General features: G+C 44.5%; 1 protein-coding gene across 2 annotated transcripts in view; it reads right to left on the reverse strand.

Moving 5' to 3' along the window:
• Window positions 1-23,858, reverse strand: part of sv2ca (synaptic vesicle glycoprotein 2Ca) — a 156,401-nt gene that overhangs the window by 6,311 nt on the left and 126,232 nt on the right. For both annotated transcript variants that reach the window (XM_084334155.1, XM_084334154.1), the window contains exons 5-11: window positions 23,401-23,534; window positions 20,505-20,594; window positions 15,916-16,023; window positions 15,449-15,537; window positions 6,710-6,874; window positions 3,856-3,989; window positions 3,389-3,595 (exon numbers count right to left, since the gene is read on the reverse strand). In XM_084334155.1, coding sequence (XP_084190281.1) covers window positions 3,389-3,595; window positions 3,856-3,989; window positions 6,710-6,874; window positions 15,449-15,537; window positions 15,916-16,023; window positions 20,505-20,594; window positions 23,401-23,534 — 927 coding nt within the window. The remainder of the gene's footprint in view (window positions 1-3,388; window positions 3,596-3,855; window positions 3,990-6,709; window positions 6,875-15,448; window positions 15,538-15,915; window positions 16,024-20,504; window positions 20,595-23,400; window positions 23,535-23,858) is intronic.

The raw sequence follows: 23,858 nt of genomic DNA on the forward strand, positions 1-23,858 counted from the left end.
GTCATTTCAATGTCCTACAGTCAATGTTAAAACAAATTACTCAAGTGCGTAATCTACTTGGAGCCACCCCCTCCGTCGCCGAGTTGAGAGCTCCACAGACTACAGCTGGGCGATCGCCTAAAATGGCGAACTATTAATTATGAAGAGGAAGAGGACAAACGGTGATGATCCATCCATAACATAAGGTGATAATTAGGGATGTCCGATATTATCGGCCTACCGATATTATCGGCCGATATTGGCATAAAAAAGTGATATCGGAAAATATCATTTAAATATTTATTTAACCTTTATTTACCCAGGCAAGCAAGTAAGAACAAATTATTATTTTATTTATTGTCAAAGTATGCATAATGTTGTGTTAATTACACGACAAGAGATATGTAAGGGATAAAGTATAGCTATACTCTGTCATTGTCGCAAAATAATTGACCGACACGGAGTTTAGAACACCGAGGCGCCTCGCCGAGGTGTTTTAAACGTCAGTGAAGGTCAATTATTTTGTGACAATGACATAGTATAGCTATACATTATCCCGCTTATTACATGGCTAACTTACTAACAATATACCTAATTCATTTTACACCATCGACAAGACGAGATCAAATGCAGACGCAGTTGTTCTGTGGCTCTGTCAGCCCAAATAAAGTGATTATTATTATCGCCGGCAGCCGGCAGGTGTGTCTGATTGCACTGAAACAGTGTGTGTCAGTGGGCTTGATTGCTCCAGCTGCGAAAAACAATAATCACGGGTGGTTATCGAAAAATAATTCACCGCTGTCAGGGGCTATTGACCAATCACAATCAAGCATTTCGGCGAATGTTAAAACGCCATGTAATAAGTAATGTTAATTACCTGAAATTATTACGTTTTTTTGGGGGGGAAACCCTGCATATATCGGTGTCGGTTGATATCGGTATCGGAAATTAAGAGTTGGACAATATCGGTATATCGGTATCGGTAAAAAAGCCAATATCGAGCATCCCTGATAATGATATCGTGCTCCACAAGCAATGGGCCAAGTTAGTTTTGGGATTTTTGCAAAGACGAAGGATAATACTGCCGTGATTTCCTGGCTCTTGCTAAAGAAGGGAGCTAGCCTATACCAAGTCTTCGGGACAGAAAGAAAGCATCGAATCAGTAAGTACATACAGTACGTCGTAATTAGTTAATTAGCAGTAGGACCTCGTTCATTCATCCGTTTGTGTATTACGGTACTCTTCGGTGTGTGTGTGCGCCAAGAAAGTCTAACATTAGTACAAGCACTGTGTGTGTGTGTGTGTGTGTGTGTGTGTGTGTGTGTGTGTGTGTGTGTGTGTGTGTGTGTGTGTGTGTGTGTGTGTGTGTGTGTGTGTGTGTGTGTGTGTGTGTGTTAGACGGAGTGAGAGAGCAAGCTAGCTTAGCTAACGTTATCTTAGCTCTGTGTTTCGTTGTATGTAGACCTACTTGTGTGTATTGCGAATGAATGATTATGTTCCTTGTATGTGTTTGGGGAGGGGTTATCTTAGCTCTGTTTATTGCGCCAAGAAAATCTAATGTTAGTACAAGCACTGTGTGTGTGTGTGTGTGTGTGTGTGTGTGTGTGTGTGTGTGTGTGTGTGTGTGTGTGTGTGTGTGTGTGTGTGTGTGTGTGTGTGTGTGTGTGTGTGTGTGTGTGTGTGTGTGAGTTAGACTGAGTGAGAGAGCAATCTTATTCTTTCTTCCTGTCATTTTTCTCTATACCCAAAATCTTATAGCATGGGTACCTGCTTCGGTGTCATCCCTTTGTGGATTGTATTGTATTCGAAAACGTATGCTTGCGCCATATTTGTTCGTGTATGAGGTTCACTTTTGACGTTAGTAGAGTAGTATGGGTGGAGCTACAGGTGGGGGTCTGTAACTACATTCCGAGTATGGGCGGAGCCCAGCCTCAAAACAGCTTGAAATCTTGAAGTGGATAAATGCTGTTTCAGAGTACTTGATTAGAAATACAAAACAATGATTTGTTTTTAAAAAGAAACGTACAGATGTGTTCCGTAGACTCACAGGAATTGTGTAAAATTGCCCAAATAGTGAAAGAAATAGTAAGATAGTTCCCTTTTAAGAGTATTTTTGTTTGTGCAGATCATTCACCTTAACAACAGAATAGTCCACCGAAGCAAGATGGCCGCCCGTGAACTACGCTGGAGACTCCGCCTTGAGCCATCTAGTGTTTATATATATCTATGGTGACCATGACCACACCTGAAATTGTGTGTTCTGTAAGACAGAGACTGCACTTTAAGCAGCCTGCATCTTTGAATCACATAACCAGAACAGGTTAACTTTTTTTAGTTTTTTACCCTATTTAAACATTGTCTGGCATGATATGAACTCGTACAAGCCATAATTCTACTGAAGATGTTTCTATTGAGCAACATAGCACTGTGCTTCCTCATCTCTTCAATCCAGTCCAATGGAGCAAGTGTTTTAGCCTTCAAAAACAACGATACATGTCCCTGAGGAAACGGTTGCAAACCGTAGTAAAAAGAAATGAATAATCTCCCATCTGTGTAAACTTGCTTTCAAAACACAGGGGTTAAATACTTTGAAATCTTATTATTTTAATGTTCTAACAAATATCACCTTAAAATAATACATTTTGAGTATCAAAGTATCACACAGAACAAAATATAATTTATAATTCAGTAGAATGTGAGGATTTTAAGTAGAATGTGAGGACAATTGCAGCTGCAGTATACAGTACAGTAGCTATAGTAACAGTGTTTCCCACACGTTTAGAATTTACTTGTGATGGTGGATGTCAGAATATGAGATTTTGTGACATTTTCCACAATTATTATACTTTTTTAAAGATGATATAAAAAAAAATATATATATGTAGCTTCCTTTTGAATTCCTTTTTCTGAATCAGGATTATTAACGATAATTCACTTAATCCATGTAAAAAAAAAAAAGAGTAGCCCATAGTTAATTTAATGGTGTAATAAACGGTGCTAATGGAGGATCAGAACCTACTGGTGTCTGTCAACTTCTCTCATGGACAATCATCTCGTCATCTCAGCCCCTAATTGAGAATATCGTGTCACTATTGAAGCATTTTGAGGGACGCTTACACAATTGTCTCCAAGCCGAAATCTCTTCTGTGAGGAGGGTATGCTAACCAAATCCTACTTTCCTATGCTCCATCCTTGCAGCAAAAGCATTCAAAAAGTGCCTAGAAGTTGTAGAATCCCAGCCTGATTCAAAGAAATGCCAAAAGTATACTGTCTAACTCCATTGTGAGCTCTCTCTCTCTCTCTCTCTCTCTCTCTCTCTCTCTCTCTCTCTCTCTCTCTCTCTCTCTCTCTCTCTCTCTCTCTCTCTCTCTCTCTCTCTCTCTCTCTCTCTCTCTCTCTCTCTCTTTACCTAGCATGGACAGGCGTCCAATCTTGTCCATGAGCAGTGCGGAGACAATGTTGCCAGGCAGAACAGCCAGGGTTCCCAGGAAGTTGATGAAGTAGACCCAGTAGGCGCTGTAGTCGTCGTCGAACGTCATCTGGCAGCCCGTCTTGTTGTGGGCGAAGGTGCTGTTGATCACCTCAGTGCCATCAATCAGCTTGGAGTCATCGATGTCTGTCCATAAACAAACATACAGTATGAGACATGGTCAGACTGTGGTTAGCATGATCCACTGTCTCTGATGTATAAAAAAAACTCAGTTCTACCACTACGCACAGCTACTATCAAGTGTACTTTATGTGCCCTTGAGCAAGGCATTTAAGCTCCACCTGTTGCTGTAAATAAGAATATGATCTTAGTCAACTTGTCTGGTTACATAAGGGTTAATGGAAAAAAGAGAGAGCCCATAGCATCATGCAGTCTGATGGTCTCACCAGTGTTGAAGAAGAACGCTCCGATGAAGGTGCAGTTACGGAAGGAGGAGCCCACCGATGTCACATCGTCAAAGTAGCAGTTACGGAAGGTGGAGTCAACGAAGGTGACCGACTTCAACTTCATACCGATAAATCTGTGAGAGATATAAATATGTTATGATCACATTCCATTGTGCTTTGGTTTAGTTTAGTTCAGTGGTTCAGTTCTCGACCTGTGGTACGCCTCCTGCTGGTGGTACTCAGAGGGATCCCCGGAATCTCAATGTTTTTCAAAAATTAAATAAAACCAACTTTAAAATCAAAATACTAATACTACAACGAATGAAAATAAGCTTGAGATAATTGAAATTGGGGTTTAAAATAAGTTGTACATTTATTTGGTTGTTTTTAGATTTAGAAACTAAATAAATGTTTGTTTCTGAGTCTGACGCTGTTTCTGACGGACACTAGTACCTGTGGCACGTGCACGATTAGCTAACGTTACAAGCAAGTTAGTGATGACTAGCCAAGGGATGTCACAAAAGTTGCTAAAAACGGGAGATATTCGAAAGAGAATAGTGGAGGAGAATATTTTTTTAACCGGAAGATTTCTTCACAAGAAAACGTGATGCACTAAATAAGCGCAAGTCCACGATTCAATCCTGCTGTACAACCACAGCCAAATCACAGGAAGCCTCGTATCGTGCCAGGTATGTAGAAACACACTATACCGAGTGACTGAACACTTGTTTCTCTTTTTTATATCTACTTTTTTCTCCCATTTTCTATTTTTCTCCCATCCCAATTTCGTATCGTCCAATTCTACCCTCCCCTGTCTTGAACACTCGTTTCTCAAAGCCTTCCGTCTCTTCTAAAATGGACTACAAGTGTTTTGTTGATTTACATCCACATCAATATTCATTCATCATTATGCTGTTACTGCTGTCGGATTAGACTTTATTTGATTGGAAGAAGATCCCTCGGGAAAGAGTCGGGATTTGATGCAGGATATCGGCGATATTATGCTAATACATTTTTTATTGTAACTAACCCGGCCTCAAATTACCCGCAAACAATAAAAATATTCTCGCGACCGCGGTTGACCGCAGGCACTCGCCCACTATGGATCAGCCCGCGCAAAACAAGTGTGTGTGTGTGTGTGTGTGTGTGTGTGTGTGTGTGTGTGTGTGTGTGTGTGTGTGTGTGTGTGTGTGTGTGTGTGTGTGTGTGTGTGTGTGTGTGTGTGAGAGAGAGAGAGACAGAGTGAGGGGGAGAGAGAGGGGGGAGAGAGAGGGGGAAGAGAGAGGGAGAGAGAAAGGGAAGGATATAGAGAAGGAGAGGGAGAGAGAAAGGGAAGGAGATAGAGGGAGAGAAAGAGAGAGGGAGAGAGAGAGGGAGACACAGTGGGGCAGAGAGAGAGAGAGATAATCTGACAGACAGACAGAGAAAGAGACACTTATTTATTAGTTTGAACTGTATTATCCCTTGCCTTTACACTTTGTGCATGTGTGAGAGAGGGAGAGAGTGTGTGAGGGGGAGAGAGTGTGTGAGAGGGAGAGGGAGTGTGTGTGAGAGAGAGAGAGTGTTTGAATGAAGTATACATTTGCTGAAATACAGTTGTTCTTAATTTTCTCACTTGCTATGTGAGAATGTTAGTTATTATGTTCTCAATGCCCCTTGCATTGTATGAGAATTGTGTGGAAGAGTTTGCTAGTTCTAGTACCCGTTTCGTACATTGTGACTGTGTCTGACAAAAGTTAACAATAAATAATGTTATTAGGAATAAATGTGCCTCCTGCGTGAACTTTGCATAGCTGAATAGAGTTAGACTGTATTTTTTTTTTTGATATTTAAAGTTTTTTATTTTTCTCAAACAAGACAATACATACACAACAAAACAAGACAAGAAATGATAATAATAACAATAACAACAAGGGGCGAGGGGGGGGGGGGGGGTTGCAGAGCGTTACAAGACTGTATTTTAACGTCGGTCATATTGTGGTACTTGGAGAGCCAGCTACGCTCTCAAGTGGTACTTGGTGTAAAAAGGTTGAGAACCACTGGGTTTATTTATTTAGCACATTATAAAAAATAAATAAAAAAAACAGTGCTAGGAGGGAACGAAGCCCGAAAGGCTTGTACAAAGTTCCACTCCCATCTCATTTGTCCATAAACAATATGAACGAAATACATGTAAACATGGTCTAGAAAATAAACTACAAAGCAGGATCAGAGACATAAGGCAGAAACTATAGTGAAAACATGGAAGATTGAGACGAGTCAATAACAAGAACAATTCTTTTTCAAAGCATTCATAGTATAATAATGTCAATCTGTAATATTATGTTGGCTAACAAAATGTGTAAGGCATGTGTGCCATACTGAATACATTTTGGATACCATATTGCTCCAATTTTTTTTTCTAATTTCTTAATACTTTCAGATACTGTATGGTCATGCAAATTCGTAATGCCTGTGTGAAAATCATTACAAATCCTACATTTTATTTCCCAGGCAATCTAACCTCCATAAAGATTGTTGAAATGTAATCCATCACAGATTACTGATTACCATCTTGAAACTGTGATATACTGAATCTCAATAATTTAATCTGATCAAAATCCATAGTAAAATGGTTCACAAATGTACTTGTAAAATCACGTTTGTGCTAATTTTACCCATCGAGATGGCTGTTACCCTTCAAATATTTTTTCAGTCCATCTGTAATTGTAATAGATTACAACAGTTACCTTTTTTGATAATGTGACTACTATAATCCTGTGACATGTAATATGTAACTCCCCAACACTGAGATTAATAAACAAGATTATCTGACTTGTCTCTGCATTTGGCCTGAATGGATGTCCAGTCCTACCTGTCATTGACAAAGAGGCCGTTGGAGTGGATCTGGTTCTCCAGGGTGAAGTTAAAGGTAAAGTCCTCGATGCGTTCATCAGCGTGAGTCTTCACTTTGGAGGCATAGTCATCAGCCTGGAGGTGCTTGATGACATCAGGGAACCAAACTGACAGGCCGTAGTACCTGTAGCCAGGAGGATACAGCGATATCAGGAAATAAACGGACAGGCCATAGTACTACTAGCTCAGGTTGTGATATAACAGACCTGAGTTTGGCAATATTTCTTAAATGAAGATGTACGGGTCAACACTTTGATATGTTGATTGAAGGAAATAGTATGGTCAAATGTAACACTGAGATTTCTAAGATTAGACCATACAGCTGAAGAAAGGGACACAATACACTGAGCAACCTGGGAAGATATGCTATCTGAAGCAATGATAAGGACCTCAGTCTTATCAGCGTCTAGCTGCAAAATGTTGTTAGCCATCCAGTCCTCAGACAGTCTTAAGAGACATACCGGTACGTACATGAATATCATCAGCATAACGATAGGTTATGTAGATAACCTAGTTATATTAGTATTGGCTGAGCGTCCCGCTCTGAGCCTTATGAGATACCCCTTATCTCCTATGATACCTATTGTATCCAACGAAACAACTACATGCACCCCACCTGTATGGGGCCCCGCCCCTATGGTGGCATAGCCCATATAACCGTGACTCTGGTCACCAAACACCCTTCCTCGCCAAATCCCGTCCCAGGAAAAGATCCCTCAAGAGGGAACTCAGGGCCGCGCAGAGCGGGACGCTCAGCCAATACTAATATAACTAGGTTATCTACATAACCTATCGTTATATATCGTATTTGCTTTCGCGTCCCGCTCTGAGCCTTATGAGATATGGGGAAGAGCGGACGCGAGACCCGACAAATGTACCCCCTGAGGACCCATAAGCCCACATCAAGGGGTGCGGGGAGCCCTGTCACCCCATCCTTCCTAATGAAGGGGGGGCGCAGTCAACTCCACCTGAATGCGAACAAGAGGGAACCAGAACCCCTTGAACACACCGTACAGGCGGAACCACATGTGACTCAACACACTGTGGCCCATACCCATACACTCCTGCTACCCGACCAAGGACGGGAAGCAGGAAAGGCCACAGACCCCAGAACCGCCTGGGAGACAGAACCCCCGGTCATGTCCATGAGGTAAAACCTTACAAAGGGACCCGGGGAGGACCATGAAGCTGCAGCACAGATGTCCTCCACCGAGGCCCCACCCAGGAGAGCGGCAGAAGCAGCCACCCCACGAGTGGAGTGCGCCCTGACGCCCCCAGGGGGATCCTGCCCAGCCAACGTGTAGCAGAGGGTAATGCCCTCGCACAACCAATGGGACAGGCGCTGCTCCGACAGTGCCTTACCAGCACGAGCCCCACCGTAACAGACAAAAAGCTGGTCGGTAACCCTGAAGTCCTGAGTACGGCTGAGGTAAATCCCCAAGCACGGACTGGACATGACAGGTGAAGGCCCGCATCTAACTCACTAGTGTGAGGAGGAGGACGAAACGCCTGAACCACAATATCCCGGGAGCGGAAGGAACTCCGGATATTCTTAGGCACGAAAGCAGGATTAGGTCGCAGAGTGACACCGCAATCGGTCCGAAAAGACAGGCACTCTGGACGTACCGAGAGAGCACAGAGCTCACCTACGCGTTTAGCGGAAGTGACAGCCAGTAGGAACGCGGTCTTGAAGGACAGCTGTCCCAACGGCGCCTGCTCGAGCGGCTCAAACGGGGCCAAGGACAACCGACCGAGGACCAATTGAAGATCCCAAGTCGGAGCCAAGGAGCGTTGCACCGGCTTAACGCGTCGAGCGCCAAGCAGGAAACGCTTCACAAGAGGGTGGCTGAACAAGACATCCCCTCAAACCCCTCATGATAGGAGGATATAGCTGCTGCATATACCCTCACCGTCGAAGCCGACAGTCTATCAAGGAGAGACTGGAGGTAACTAAGGACAGCATCCAGGGGGCAGGAGACTGAGTCCCGGCCCCCCGCCTTACACCACACTTGGAACATACGTCATCTGCCCGCGTAAGCGCGACAGTGGAGGGAGCATGCGCATTCCAGATGGTAACACCATCAGGATCAAGAACCTGCGCCCCTCAACGTACCCGTCCCAACAACTGACCTAACAGATGTATGGGGAAGAATCCCTGGCGGCACGGCATTGGTCCCAGACCCGCCTGGCCATGTCCAGACGTAATCATCACCCGTCAGGATGAGGACCGCCCCGCGACAGTACACCTGCACCCACATTCTCCCTGCCGGGGACGTGGGGAGCCCTCAGGCCGCGCAGATGGAGGACGCCCATAGCCAGCCGCCCGCCGCCTGGTGCAGACAGGGGAAGCGTACTCCTCCCTGTCTGTCGATACACGACACTGACGTCGTATCGTCCGTCCTGATCAACACCATTTGTGGACCAGAAGGACCGCTTTCAACACCAACACATTGAACGTAGCGCAGACCGGGCAACATGGTTTGCCAGCTGCCCCCTACTGCGTTGGCCCGACGCGTCACCAGCGAGGGAGGCGTCGGTGAAAACGCGACGTGAGACAGCACCGTAACCATCCTAGGACGGAACCTCCCAAGCGTGTTGACAACACGCTCTGAGATGGATGCCCATAGCCCTCCAACCGTTGACTGGGAAGAGGAGTACTCTACATCCAGTCTACAGCAACCCCAGGCTGGTAGAGACCTGCCTGGTATGAGACCTGACGATCCACCTTGACCGCGAAGGACCAGAACGTCATCAGGGCAGAACACTCCGTAACCCCTGACGACGCAGAGGCCCCAGTGCGGCCTCCACGCACTTGGTGAAGATGCGGGGAGCCAGAGAAAACCGAACGGCAGCCTCTGGTACTCATACGCTAACCCTGCAAAGGAAGCGTAGGTAAGCCCTAGGATGGAAGATCGGAGATGCGCATACGCATCCTACAGGTCTATGGAGGAGAACCAGACCCTCACCTGACAGTGTTCAACAGGTAGGAGATGATCCAAAAAAATGCTGAACCTTCCCATGGGACAGGTCCAGCCTGGGTCTTACACCCCTCCCTCCCGACTTCTCAGGCAGAGAACACCGGGAGGAGAACGCCACGATGGCTTGCTTCGTCCACAGAGATTGGATCTCGTTGACCAGAGCTGTCACTGCTGGAGACCCTGACAATAGGGTCTGTACCAAACCTGAAAACGGGTGGGGTTGTGTAAACACAAGTCCCCGCCTCAGCGTTCTCTCCATCCACCTCGACATATGGTACTGCCGTAGTCATATGTGACAACACTCCCAACGCACTCGCCGTCACATGGCGCAGGTCCGCCAGGAACTGTAGATAGTTGGCCCGGTCCCCCCGCTGTGCGTAGCCAACCCTGGAACCGTGCGAGCAGCGCGTTCCGTGTCGGAACATCTGACCCTGACACCACCCACGAGGCAATCGCACCCAAGGGGGAACCCCGACAGAAAGGGCCGGTCTGATACGGGGGGCTTCCGATGAAAAAAGCCCCCCCACTGAACACCCCTCCAGAACATGCTGAGGAGTTGTTCTGCAGCCGGACATGCAAGGTGTAAGGCCCCCATGGGTTCCTACACTCCGTAGCCCTGCAGTGATATTACTACCACCCCAAATCATGTGAGCTGCGACCACTTGCCAATATTTCAGGAGTGGGAGGCACCAACATGATACCTGGCCTGGCGAAGGCGAGGCCGGGGAAGCCCGCACTGTGTGCCTCAAAATGTTTCGAGCCCCCCTGCTGACAACACTTAAGTTGACAGACGTAACACCAGGCTCAACCAACACAGTTCAAGGTGTGGGAGCCGCTTGACAGCACAACATTCTCACGGACAGACCCAGGCTCAGCCATCAACTGGGTGTCAGCCCCTGTCCCCATGAGAAGCGAAAGGGGGGCCGCCCGGGCATCAACGAAGGCACGTGGCCCGCAGCCAAAGGAAACAATCAGAGCCCACTTTTTCCGCTGGTGTTGGGGAAGGGAGTGATCGGAGAGCGGGCTGCTCGCGGCAGGACGGTGACGGCTTGTTTGTTCAAGCCGAACCCATCCTACATGGCCGATCCCTCGGCCGCCAAGGCTGTCGGCCTTGTGGACACCTGTCGAATCAACGCCCAGGATACCTCCGGCGGGGGAAAACATGGCCGCCTGTCGAGGGCCTCGTCATCGCCGCTGACGAGGCCGTGCTCTCTCTTCTTCTGGCTGCGCGGTGTGAGGCGGTGTAGGGCCTAGGACAATACCGCCCGCGCTCCAGCAGAAGACCAAAATCCCCTGCGGAGAGGGGAACCGTGAGCGGTTATAGCTTGCGGCTGGGTCAAAGCTAATAACGTCAACAACCTTGCGCGATGTGTCGACGTCGGCTGGCCCTCAAGGCCCCGCCACCAGACAAAAATTTTTTTAATAGAAAAAAACAGCAATTCGAACACAGTTCTAATCGTTGCCAATTCCATACCGTGGCGGTACAAGCTTTAACAGCCCACCAGCCACTCGCCAGGCCGACCCACCCATGGCGTCGGCCGGGCGGGGCACTGTTTCAATATGTCAAAAACAAAGGACTGATGTTAACACGGAGCACCAGTGGTGGTTGCAAACAGCAACCTCCACTGTGGTGTGCACCATGAAAGGGTTAAATGAATAAAAGAACTAAACCACAAAATACTGTAGAATGAGCAAACCCATACACACAACGTTAAGGGGAGGCGGACCAGAGCGAACTAGTCCCGCCTTCATTCAAAATATTCACAACAGCACACCAGCCCTAGCTTAGCCCATTTACCAAAAAAAATAAACAAAGCCCCCCCCGCACTACTCCCCCAGTATACCGATTGACCGTCAGTATGAATGGTTGAGAGGAGAGAAAACTGTAGCAAGACAGACCTTCTCATAGCAGAGTGACAGAACGAAACAATAGCCCACTACACAGGGCCGCCTCAGGGGGTGGGGGGCCTCGCGTTTAAATTCGCTCAGGGCCTCACATTTCTCCCAGGCGGCCCTGCCCCTATACTACTACAGCCTAGCGTGAGGCGATGTGGGACCCAGATCAACAACGCCTGCGCACAGACACGCAACATGTTTACCATGTCGGCTGGACCCATAGCCCCACTACCCGACGCCACCCAGATGGGGACACCGTTCCATAGACCCCGCCGGAACACAAGGTAACATACCTGGCTAGGATACCTAGCCACGGCCTACCCTGTTGTCAACCCATTTACCCGAAAAAAGGTAAATAGGACTCAGCAAAAAAAAACACAACAGCTACCGACTGACCTTCATTGATGAACCGGGCAAGAGGAGGGAGAAGTGACAACATCTCACGGCGGAGACATTAGAACAGCGTAGCAGTTAGCAGTAGCAATAGCATGTGGCATTAGCAATAGCATGTAGCATAGCATTAGATGTTTAGTAGCACGCCCAAGACAGCTTGGAAACCGTTCCCTGCAGTGAACGTTCACCAAACCATCCTGCCCCCGGCGCCAACACACAACATGGTTGTGTAACAAAACAAACCAGCATTACTAACACTAATACCCATGCCTGAAGACACAGGGCCTACCTGAGTACAAGCTGGCCCGACAGCCAATCTTGTACAGCTGAACCTCGATCTGCTGTCATTAGACGAGGAACATCAACATAGGCCCGTCGTGTCGCCGAAAACATGCGTCGAAGATGCCAGGGGCCAGCAACCTCCGGTAAGCTTTCAACATTATGACTCTGATCTTTTTCATCCTGCTAGTTAACGTATGGTGCATGCAGCCAGTACGCTGGGACGAAAATAGAGGAAGGGTGTTTGGTGACCAGAGTCACGGTTATATGGGCTATGCCACCATAGGGGCGGGGCCCCATACAGGTGGGGTGCATGTAGTTGTTTCGTTGGATACAATAGGTATCATAGGAGATAAGGGGTATCTCATAAGGCTCAGAGCGGGACACGAAAGCAAATACGATATATAACAGTAATATGAGATACCTTTATAGTGGGTTTTTTTCAGAAGACAACAACTGCATGTTTAAAATACGCTCGGACACAACCAGATAGCAGGGAGCTATTTATAATAGAGACCAGACATGGACCAATAGACCGAAGTAAATCTTTAAGCATAGGTTGGTAAAATATCTACAGGGCTTGAGGAAGGTCTTGCAGGGCTGAGATCTTGCAAGGAGATAGGAGAGAAACAGTCCACAATTGATGGCCGAGTTGGATAGGCACAAAAGGGAATAGAAAAGGCGATGATGCTAGCCCTGACATCTCTAATCCTATCCACAAAGAAAGAGAGAAAGTTACTGCAGTCTTGGTTTGAAAAGACAGGCACATCAGGAGGTGCAGGAGTGACCATGTGATGGTGTCAAACAAGACTTTAGGGTTGCGTTAACTGGCGGAAATTAGTAAGAAGCCCTTGCATAACCATGTTGTTCAAATCGATTAAAAGGTATTTATCCAAAATGATGGAGCAATGTGTAATAAAAGAGTGGACCAGACAATCAACGTCAGTGTGAGAAAACAACATTGCACTAGGGTCAAAAACTGCAGAAAACTTCTCAACTGAGAGACGATTTACAATGCAAGAACAATTTACACATTTTCTGAACAGAGAATCAAAATTAAAAGACAGCAGCAGCTCCTCTAAGAAAATATAATCAATATTTAAACCAAGCGTAAAAACAAGGTTTAAGGCGTGACATCTCATTGGCAAATTATCTCAATACCTTCTATGCAAGGTTTGAGGCTGTGAATAACAACACCAGCCTACACACCACTGCAATGGAGGGGGGGGGCACTGCCGATGGAGACTCAGTGTTCAGGATAACAGAACATGAGGTGAGGAGGACCTTTAAGAAAGTGAATATCAGGAAGGCAGCAGGACCGGACGGTATCCCCGGCCGCATCCTAAAAGTCTGTGCCGACCAACTGGCCCCGGTATTCATTGACATATTTAACCTGTCCTTAGAACAGGCTATCATCCCCACCTGTCTGAAGAAGTCCACCATTATCCCTGTACCCAAAAAATCCAAGCATCAACGACTACCGCCCTGTAGCTCTCACCTCCATAGCCATGAAGTGCTTCGAGAAGCTAGTGAAGGGCTACATCTGCTCCTCCCTCCCCATCAACCTGGACCCCCTGCAATTCAATACCATAGTCCCCTACAAACTCATAGCCAAGCTCAGGGACCTGGGCTTGAACTATGACCTCTGCCAGTGGGTCTTGGACTTCCTGATGGGCAGACCCCAGGTGGTGAGAGCAGGCAACTGCACCTCCTCATCCATCACTCTCAACATAGGGGCCCCCCAGGGCTGTGTTCTGAGTCCACTCCTCTACTCCCTGTACACACACGGGGCACCGGTCGAGAGAGTGAACAGTTTTAAGTACCTTGGAGTTCACATATCCGAGGACTTGACATGGACCACACACATTGACAGTGTAGTCAAGAAAGCACGACAACGCCTCTACTTCCTTAGGCGCCTAAAGAATTCAACGTGAGTCAGAAGATCCTTAAGAACTTCTACTCATGCACAATAGAGAGCATCCTGGCAATATCACCTCCTGGTTTGGGAATAACACCGCACAAGACCGTAGCAGACTGCAAATTGTGGCCCATTCAGCCGAACGCACAATTGGAGGTGGGCTTCCCACTCTCCAAGACATTTACAACAAGCATTGTAAGAATAAGGCCAAGAGAATAATAAAAGACTCTTGCCACCCAAACAACTGCCTCTTTGAACTGCTGCGGTCAGGCAAGCGATACCGGAGTCTCATGGCAAGCACAGAGAGACGCAGAAAGAGCTTCTATCCCCAGGCCATCAGGATGCTCAATGACAATTAACACTATGTAACAAACCATCAAACACACTCACAGCACACACACCCACACGTACACACTCACTTTAAATGGACAGCTCACTGTAGCCTCACTTTACACACTTTAGACACTAACACACTTTATATTTATATATTATTGGCAACTCATTGAACATAGCCATGCCTTGCACCTTACCTGCCACAAGGTGGCACCACAAGCTACCTCATCCCATTTAGTTTTGATTTATGACCAGACAGACAGAAAGAAAGAAAGAAAGAAAGAAAGAAAGAAAGAAAGAAAGAAAGAAAGAAAGAAAGAAAGAAAGAAAGAAAGAAAGAAGAAGAAAGAAAGAAAGAAAGAAAGAAAGAAAGAAAGAAAGAAAGAAAGAAAGAAAGAAAGAAAGAAAGAAAGAAAGAAAGAAAGAAAGAAAGACAGACAGACAGACAGACAGACAGACAGACAGACAGACAGACAGACAGACAGACAGACAGACTAGACTGACAGACAGACTAGACTGGCAGACAGACTGATAATGGGGTAGTTTCTGTTCCATCCCCCGCCCCCAACCTGTTTTTGGCGAAAGGCTGATTGGAACTTACTGTATCAAATACAGCATTATTTTCCACTGCCCCGGGGAGTTGTTTACAGTAGAAACAAATTAGTCGCAAAGACACCAATAGTCCAATATCGATTCAGTCAGCACGGCAGAGGGATCAAAGCGACAGGGCTTCTGTGTGGCCGCAAGCTCAACTGCCACACGACAATTTCTGAGACAAGAAATTAGCCTCCCTTGACTTGTATGTCCAGAATTACAGGACTATACACTGTTGACAGCATCCCAAGAAAACAAATCAAGTGGTACTGTATTATACTGTATGAAGTGACATTGAGAATCTCACCCGAAGGACAGCGTGAACCACACTATGGCTAGCCGCATCATGTTCTCTCTCATGGGGTAATTGAAACACTTCATGAGGGTCAGGTAGATCTGTTGAGGGAGACAAGGACAAAAACTAAAACTAAATAATTGTGACTGTAATGTTCATAATTTATGACGAGACAGATAGTGAAAGAAAGAAAGAAAGAAAGAAAGAAAGAAAGAAAGAAAGAAAGAAAGAAAGAAAGAAAGAAAGAAAGAAAGAAAGAAAGAAAGAAAGAAAGAAAGAAAGAAAGAAAGAAAGAAAGAAAGAAAGAAAGAAAGAAAGAAAGAAAGAAAGAAAGAAAGAAAGAAAGAAAGAAAGAAAGAAAGAAAGAAAGAAAGAAAGAAAGAAAGAAAGAAAGAAAGAAAGAAAGAAAGAAAGAAAGAAAGAAAGAAAGAATATGTAAACGTAGAAGTAGGATCAAGAGAAAGATAAAAGATACTTACCCCGTGTATTTCAGCCTTCATCCTGAAGACCTTGGAGACGGAGTTTCCAGACTCTGACTCCATCTCCACCAGCTCATCCAGATGCTTGGGGATCTTGATCCTATTTACCTGGAAGGATAACACAATTTTTTGTATTTTAGTATCAGTGATAAATATGACGGGTCCAGAGATGGTGTTACTGTAACTGTAAGACACCTGCCTCTTGAACCATTTGCACCTCTTTGTCTCCCTACTCTGTCTCCCTCTCAGACGTCCTACTGTCTCAATACATAACCTGTCTCCCCTACTCTGTCTCCTTCTCAGCCTTCCTACTGTCTCCATAAAGAACCTTCTCTCCTGTGTCTCCCCTACTCTGTCTCCCTCTCAGCCTTCCTACGTTCTCAATAAAGAACCTTCTCTCCTGTGTCTCCCCTACTCTGTCTCCCTCTCAGCCTTTCTACGGTCTCCTCTACTCTGTTTTAGTGTGTAATCTAGTATGTCAAATGTAGAACTCTTTGGTGGGGCTTAACTGTCAGCCGCAACAGCGCCAGGCTTGCTTACGCATATTCATAAAAAAGCCTATTGGAGCACCATAATATAAGTCCAATCCAAATTCAGTGTGAGCTCTGATATCATTACACTGTATCATGGTTTTCACCTTTATCTATTACCAGTAGTGGTCAACCGGTATGGATTTTTCCATCGCCATGCAGATATTTAGAGAGTGGGGCGGCTAATGGCCCATATATAATGCCAATATGTTGGTGTAAAATACAACAATTTAATAATAATAACAAATGAGACACAAAAATGCTGACCTTAAATTATTGTTTATTTAACACTAATGCTATTGTCTGTCTGCATTGTCTCGGTTTGCTTAAGTAGATCTGCAGTGCACGTATTTTAAATTGTTCACTCGCATCGCACAGCCTGCTCATATCATGTATCAAGTGACTAACGTTAGAGGTGACAACAAGGGGATAGAGTGGAGATTCTGTCCCACAATCCACTACTATCTCTCATTAAACACTGTGCCAAGTTAGCTTGGTGTATTGAAGCACAGACAAACAAACAAACAAACAAACAAACAAACAAACAAACAAACACACACACACACACACACACACACACACACACACACACACACACACACACACACACACACACACACACACACACACACACACACACACACACACACACACACACACACACACACACACACACACACACACACACACACACACACACACACACACACACACACACACACACACACACACACACACACACACACACACAGGGAGAGAGAAAACCTTGTGAGCTGGCCGATGCCGATTGGATGACGATTCTCTCAAAATGTCAAATATCGGCCCAATTAATCAGCCAACCAATTAGTTTCTTTATTAGTTGTCATACAGAATACAGAATACTTTGCATGACATGTTTCTTTCTGTGTTGCTCCTGAGAGTGTGCTAGATAATAACCAGATAGTATAAAATAAGTATAATAAGTATAAAATAGAAAGTCAAGAAGTCAAGCACTTACGTTTACAAGTTGTTTACAAGTGTAAACAACAAAATTGTTCAGGGTATCTATATACAGTATGTACAGCAGGTACAAAAATGGCGAGGTATAGCTTAGCTTGTGGTGCCACCTTGTAGTGGTGAGGTGCAATAAGGAGGTGCAATAAGGAATGAGAATGATGTGCAATTTCCTTACCAATAATATAAATATAAATATAAAGTGTAAAGTGTGTCTAAAGTGGGTGCTACAGTGTGTTGTTTATTTAAGTGAGTGTATGTGCGCTGTGGGTGTGTTGATGGTTTGCTTATTGTTCATTGTTCATTGAGCATCCTGATGGTCTGGGGATAGAAGCTCCTTCTGAGTCTCTCTGTGCTTGCCATGAGACTCCGGTATCGCTTGCCTGACCGCAGCAGTTCAAAGAGGCAGTTGTTTGGGTGGCTGGAGTCTTTGATTATTCTCTTAGCCTTGCCCATGCACCGATTGTTGTAAATGCCTTGGAGAGTGGGAAGCCCCCCTCCAATTGTGCGTTCGGCTGAACAGGCCACTCTCTGTAGTCTGCTGCGGTCTTGTGCAGTGCTATTCCCAAACCAGGAGGTGATATTGCCAGTCAGGATGCTCTCTATTGTGCATGAGTAGAAGTTCTTGAGGATCTTCTGACTCACGTTGAACTTCCTTAAGCGCCTAAGGAAGTAGAGGCATTGTCGTGCATTCTTGATAACACTGTCAATGTGTGTGATCCATGTCAAGTCCTCGGATATGTGGACTCCGAGGTACTTAAAACTGTTCACTCTCTCAACCGGTGCCCCGTCGATGCTGAGGGGGCTGTAGTCCCTGACCCCCGACCTCCTAAAGTCCACAATCATCTCATTTGTTTTGCTGACATTCAGGGAGAGGCTGTTCTCTTGACACCATCCCGCTAGAACCATAACACTTTAACTGCCAGAAGACGAGTTTAGGCGTCATGCTCAAGTTGCCGAAGACGCCGTAACTCGTCTTTGATATCAATATTTAAAAAATCTGTGATCGGATTCATATTTCCCATCCGCTGGCCTGAGACCCACCAAAAAGCCCCACTGAACCCTCTAGCGGTTCAAGAGCGCCATCTGGTGGCCGATCGGTGCAATCGCCTAACAGGAAGTTACTTGGACGATGTGCTGTTCACCCATATTACTTCCGGGCACTCGGTATAGGTTCCGGCACTCTAGCTTGTCACAATACATAACGATCCGTTGCCAATAATTCGATAAACAACATGATTTGGACGTATATACTATTATACAAGCTGGAAATGGACCGGATATTTTTACATCCCATAATGGAAAACTGTCTACCCCACGCTGATCGCCCAACGGCCCGCGGAGACTGGGGTGAGTTTTAGCGTGTAATATTTCCGTGTTCGACACTAACTGCTATGATGAACATTTTACCCACATTAGATGAATGGTATAACGCTGCCCACGGAATTATAAACGCCCCCTCGCCCATCCGGTCAACATCAGATGACGTGTAGTAACTTCCAGAAGTCCGTCCAGTTGGATTTTTTTTATATCGCGCCGATTGCTATCAAACTGTATTTGATCATCAATATAATGCATTTGGGGCTATAAATCACGTTCTGGAGAAAGCTGCAGAAAGAGATGAAAACATACTTATACTTTAGATCATATTTTAGTATGAATATGTGAATGAAAAAGTTTAACGTTCATACACCCTGAACAATACATATAGGACATTGAATGGGCCCTAATAATGGCAATTTAGCAATAGAATTTAAAAAGTTATAGCCCTGCAAAGAAGGGGAACTTCTCCATAGACAAATAGAGCTGGCAACCTATGGTATATCATGAATTTAGCCTTAGGCAATCAAAGTGTTAACCTCCTCCACGTAGGCCCTCTCGTCGTTTGCAGAGATCAGGTCCATCACTACTGTGTCGTCAGCGAATTTGATGATTGTGTTGTTGTTCCGCTGTGCCACACAATCATGTGTGAACAGGGAGTAGAGGAGGGGACTCAGGACACAGCCCTGGGGGGCCCCTATGTTGAGAGTGATGGATGAGGAGGTGCAGTTGCCTGCTCTGACCACCTGGGGTCTGTGGCGATTAATTAATCGGTCTATCACTAATTACCAGAGGTAAGAATTGTACAGTGTAATTGTACCAAACTCTGGTATAAAGAATATTTTGAAGCTCATCAGCAAAAGCATCCATGCTGACACGCTTTACTGTGTGATCCATTCACACTGTAACGTGGGTTGGCTAGGAGGCTTTCCCAAGTCTGAATGACACAAATTCACAAAACAGCTTTCAGAACCTTCACATTTCAGACATGATCCTGGAAACTTAATGGAAGGAATCCCAGCAGTGACAGAATATAGGCTACTATGCCTCTTTGCTACATACTGTGGCAGACCGGCTGGCATGGTACTGGAAGGCCACTATGTCTCTGCCAAGGTACTGGGGCATATGCCCATATTAGGCAGTCTGAGGAGACTCCCGGCAGAGCAGAGCGTGCCAGACGCGCACGGGACAGGTGAGCTCAATCAAAGCAGAATTAAGCGTACTAGAAAATGGAGACAAAAAGAAGGAAGTATTGGAGTAGCTACGGTGAAACCTGAGAGGAGAAAGGAGAGAAAGTAAGTGGAAGAGGAGAGATATAGAGAAGAGGCGTAGATTGCTGTGTGCGTAACCCAATGCTGTGTATGAAGGAGATCCCTGCTGTGTGCCAAACCCTTTGACCGTCTGAGAACGTGCTTTGGTATCGACTCCTGCTTGCCCGCCGTCTCTTCTCCCGCATCAGCCCCTGCCCGTATGAGAACCGATCCCCGTGATTGGACAACAACAATTCTCACGGATTACGGACTGGCTGACACTAACCTCTTCCTTACAGCAATAAAACGGCTGTTAAACTCGCTTCTACCTTGTTCTGTGTGTATTTTATTAATTCCAATCTGGTGACAGCTCAATACACCCCAGAGTCTGTCACAATACTCTAAGCGGTACACAAACACACACACACACGCACGCACGCACGCACGCGCACACACACACACACACACACACAAAGGAGTAACAAGAAATACTCACGGTAAAGACTTTCTCTGGCTGCCCACGTGCTCGCATGTTAGTGTCATGGATCTGTTTGAGAATCATCCAGGCCTCGTCATGCTTCCCCACCTGACAAGGCAGAGAGGGAGAGAAACCGAATGGAATTAATGGGATCAACACAAAACCAGGAACACGGGCACACAGCCGTGCTGCTCTCTCTCACACACGCATACACGTGCGCCACGTACACGCTCCTTTGATTCTGCAGAGATGGATAAGATGACAAGGCCTGAGAGTCACGACAACGCTGAGTAATTTGACTTCAAAGGATAATTATTCAACAGTAACAGACATAGTGTGACAGACCTTTATGCTTTTATTTCGCCAACGCCTAAGCAGGACAAAATGGCATTCAATGTGTGACCAAGGCCTATGAAGATTTAGGCTGACTCACGATGTTTGTGTTTAGTCTTTAGCGGTTTACGTAAATGACAAAGTAATCCCAACTCATGTCATTCATTGTGCATTCATCCCTATAGCATTCGTTTTTTATAACTGCTTTGACGCATTTTGCACATCAGAGTTTCAATGTACAAAACTCCAAATGCAAATTGCCAAACTGACTTTCAAAATTCATACTCTAAGCATTTAGTATCTTAGAGTCTAAGATACTAAATGCTATGCTTACATATAAAGTGCAAAACTGTTAATACAAAGTGCCAAACTCTAAAGCATATGCTCCTCCAGTCTCATAATACAGCCACCTAATACTACATCAATGTTCAATTGCTTATTGCTACACAGGCAGATCACTAAATCAATTCAACAGGTGTTTGTACTAATGTCTCATTACCTTCAACAACCTTGCCCAGGTGAGCATTGCAATACAATTGATAATCTCTTCACCACTACATAAAAGGCTGCTTATAAACTTGAAGAAAGGTGCAACATGGAGCAAGTTGGTGCAGCTGAGGTTGGCAACGAAAGACAGGGTCGTGGACGGGGTCGTGGACGTGGCCAAGGAGGCAGAAGAACATCTGCCTCAAATGAAATTATAACCATAATTGTTGACCACGTAATACAGTAAACCGAGGTCTAACACTGGCTGAAGCTGGCAGGGTGGTGCAGCCAAACCTGAACAGGTCAACGGTGGCATCCATTATACGATTTTTTACAGTAAGAGAGATAATCGGTAAGTCAATATGTGTAATTTACTGTACAGTAAGTTAGTAACTGTATATTGAAATTACAGTAATTGTGAAATTGATATTGTTGTCTGTTACAGTATATTTAATAAATACTAAAGGTGTGAATTATTTTTGTAATTGTTATCTTTACTGTACATTAGAACTGAACGAGCACCACCAAGTGGAGGACGTGGCCGTCTTCTCTCTGTGCAGCAGGAGAGGGCACTTGAATGTGACGTTGATGAAATTATTTGGCCAAATGCTGATAAATTTTTTTTACAATAGTTTGTTTACTGTAACTGTTTTTGTTTTTACTGTAAAATACAGAGCTTTACTGTATGCATTTTTCTTTACTGTAATGATTAAACTTCAAATAATCAAATAATCTTTCATAAAAACACAAGCACTATACTGCAGTCTATCACAGGGGTTACTGTATGAGGAAATTACCATTGCATAGTCTCTTTTGGTAACAAGTATTCTGTGTTTGACCGCATTACTGTATTTGATAATGGCCGTTGTATTTGAAAATGCACCAATAAGTAAACTTCAACGATGCACATATCCACTGTTCTGGTGCTGTGATACTGTAAACTTTTGCATAATCTATTCTCTGATTTGACACTGGTCTTTGATGGTAATTTTGCATGCTGTATTACAGTCAATCAGCCTCACGACTATTGGGTGAACATTGAAAAAGCACCAAGTAACCATTTTTTACTGTTATTTACAATAGTGTGTTTACTGTAACTCTTTTTGCTTTTACTGTACAGTACAGAGCATGTATGTATTTTTCTTTTCTGTAATGATTAAACTTCAAATACTGTAATCATATATTTTGTTTGTCTTTCATAAAGACATAAGCACTACTATCACAGGGGTTATGAGGAAATGACCATTGCATAGTCTATTTTGGTAACAAGTATATTGTGTTTGACCGCATTATTTGATAATGACCGTTGTATTTGAAAAGTGCACCAATAATTAAACTTCAACGATGACCATATCCACTGTTCCGACACTATGATACACTTTTGCAGGACATATAATCTAATTTGGTTCAGTTGTTCACTTAATTGTTTGAAATATCTAATGTTTTGGTGCTGTTATAAGCTTTTGCATAATTATACTATTCTCTGATTTGACACTGGTATTTAAATTTTGCATGCTATATTGCATTTTGAACCCAAAATTTGCAGTATAGCATTCTATGTTAAGGGTTTTGCACATTGAAACTCTGATGTGCAAAATGCATCAAAGCAGTCGTAAAAAACTGTAAGTGTATAGCATATAGTATTATGGACATGTGCGCTATACAGTATAATTCATGATGATGACAGCTGAGCCAACAGTAATATGGCCTTCTTCCAGATACAATTGATTCAGCAAACGTGTAGTATGGACCGTCGCCAGGTTGGGAAGGCCACTTTCAAACTTTAACAGATCACAGATTACTGAATGCACGCCTGAAATTGTAATCACTGATGTAATCCACTGGAATACTCTGCAAAATGAGAGAATATGCAGTTGAACAATAATTAATCCAATTTACAATCTGCTGATACATTTTTACAGTAACTTTAACGGACTGCAGTTACCAATTTCTTTGTAACCAGATTACTGTAATCTGTTACTTCCCATTCCTGTGATATGACATATGTACTGTACTTTGACATGTGTGTACTGTACACTGTAGGCTGTAAATTCATTCATTCATTCATAAATGTGGACACACACGTGGGGCTTACCTCAAGATAGAACCTAGGGCTCTCGGGCATGAAGGTGAGGGCGACCACGGCACAGACGCAGGGCAGGGCACACACCACAACAAACACCCTCCAGCTGTGGAACTGGTAGGCTGAACCCATGCTGAAACTCCAACCTGGAAACAAATCACACACAAATGCAAAGAAGTCAGGTAATAGATAGATCTACAATGATAGATTAATACATTTTCATTAATTGAAAGTATATGATTTGTCTTAACATGCAAGAAATGTGTTCACTTTTGGAGGCTGTTTCTGACATGGTAAGAAAATTAAGAATACTTAAAGTGGTTATCGGCAATATCCAAATTTTTGTTTATTTTCATCTATTGGTGATAATAGGAATAGATGTTTAATTATATGATAATGTTTGAGATTATTACTTTACTGTAAAGTAGTTAAAATAGGGCGGCCGGGTAGCGCAGCGGACTAAGCGTCTG

This window comes from Notolepis coatsorum, assembly GCF_963971535.1.
Source record: "Notolepis coatsorum genome assembly, chromosome: 1".
Lineage (NCBI taxonomy): Eukaryota > Metazoa > Chordata > Actinopteri > Aulopiformes > Paralepididae > Notolepis > Notolepis coatsorum.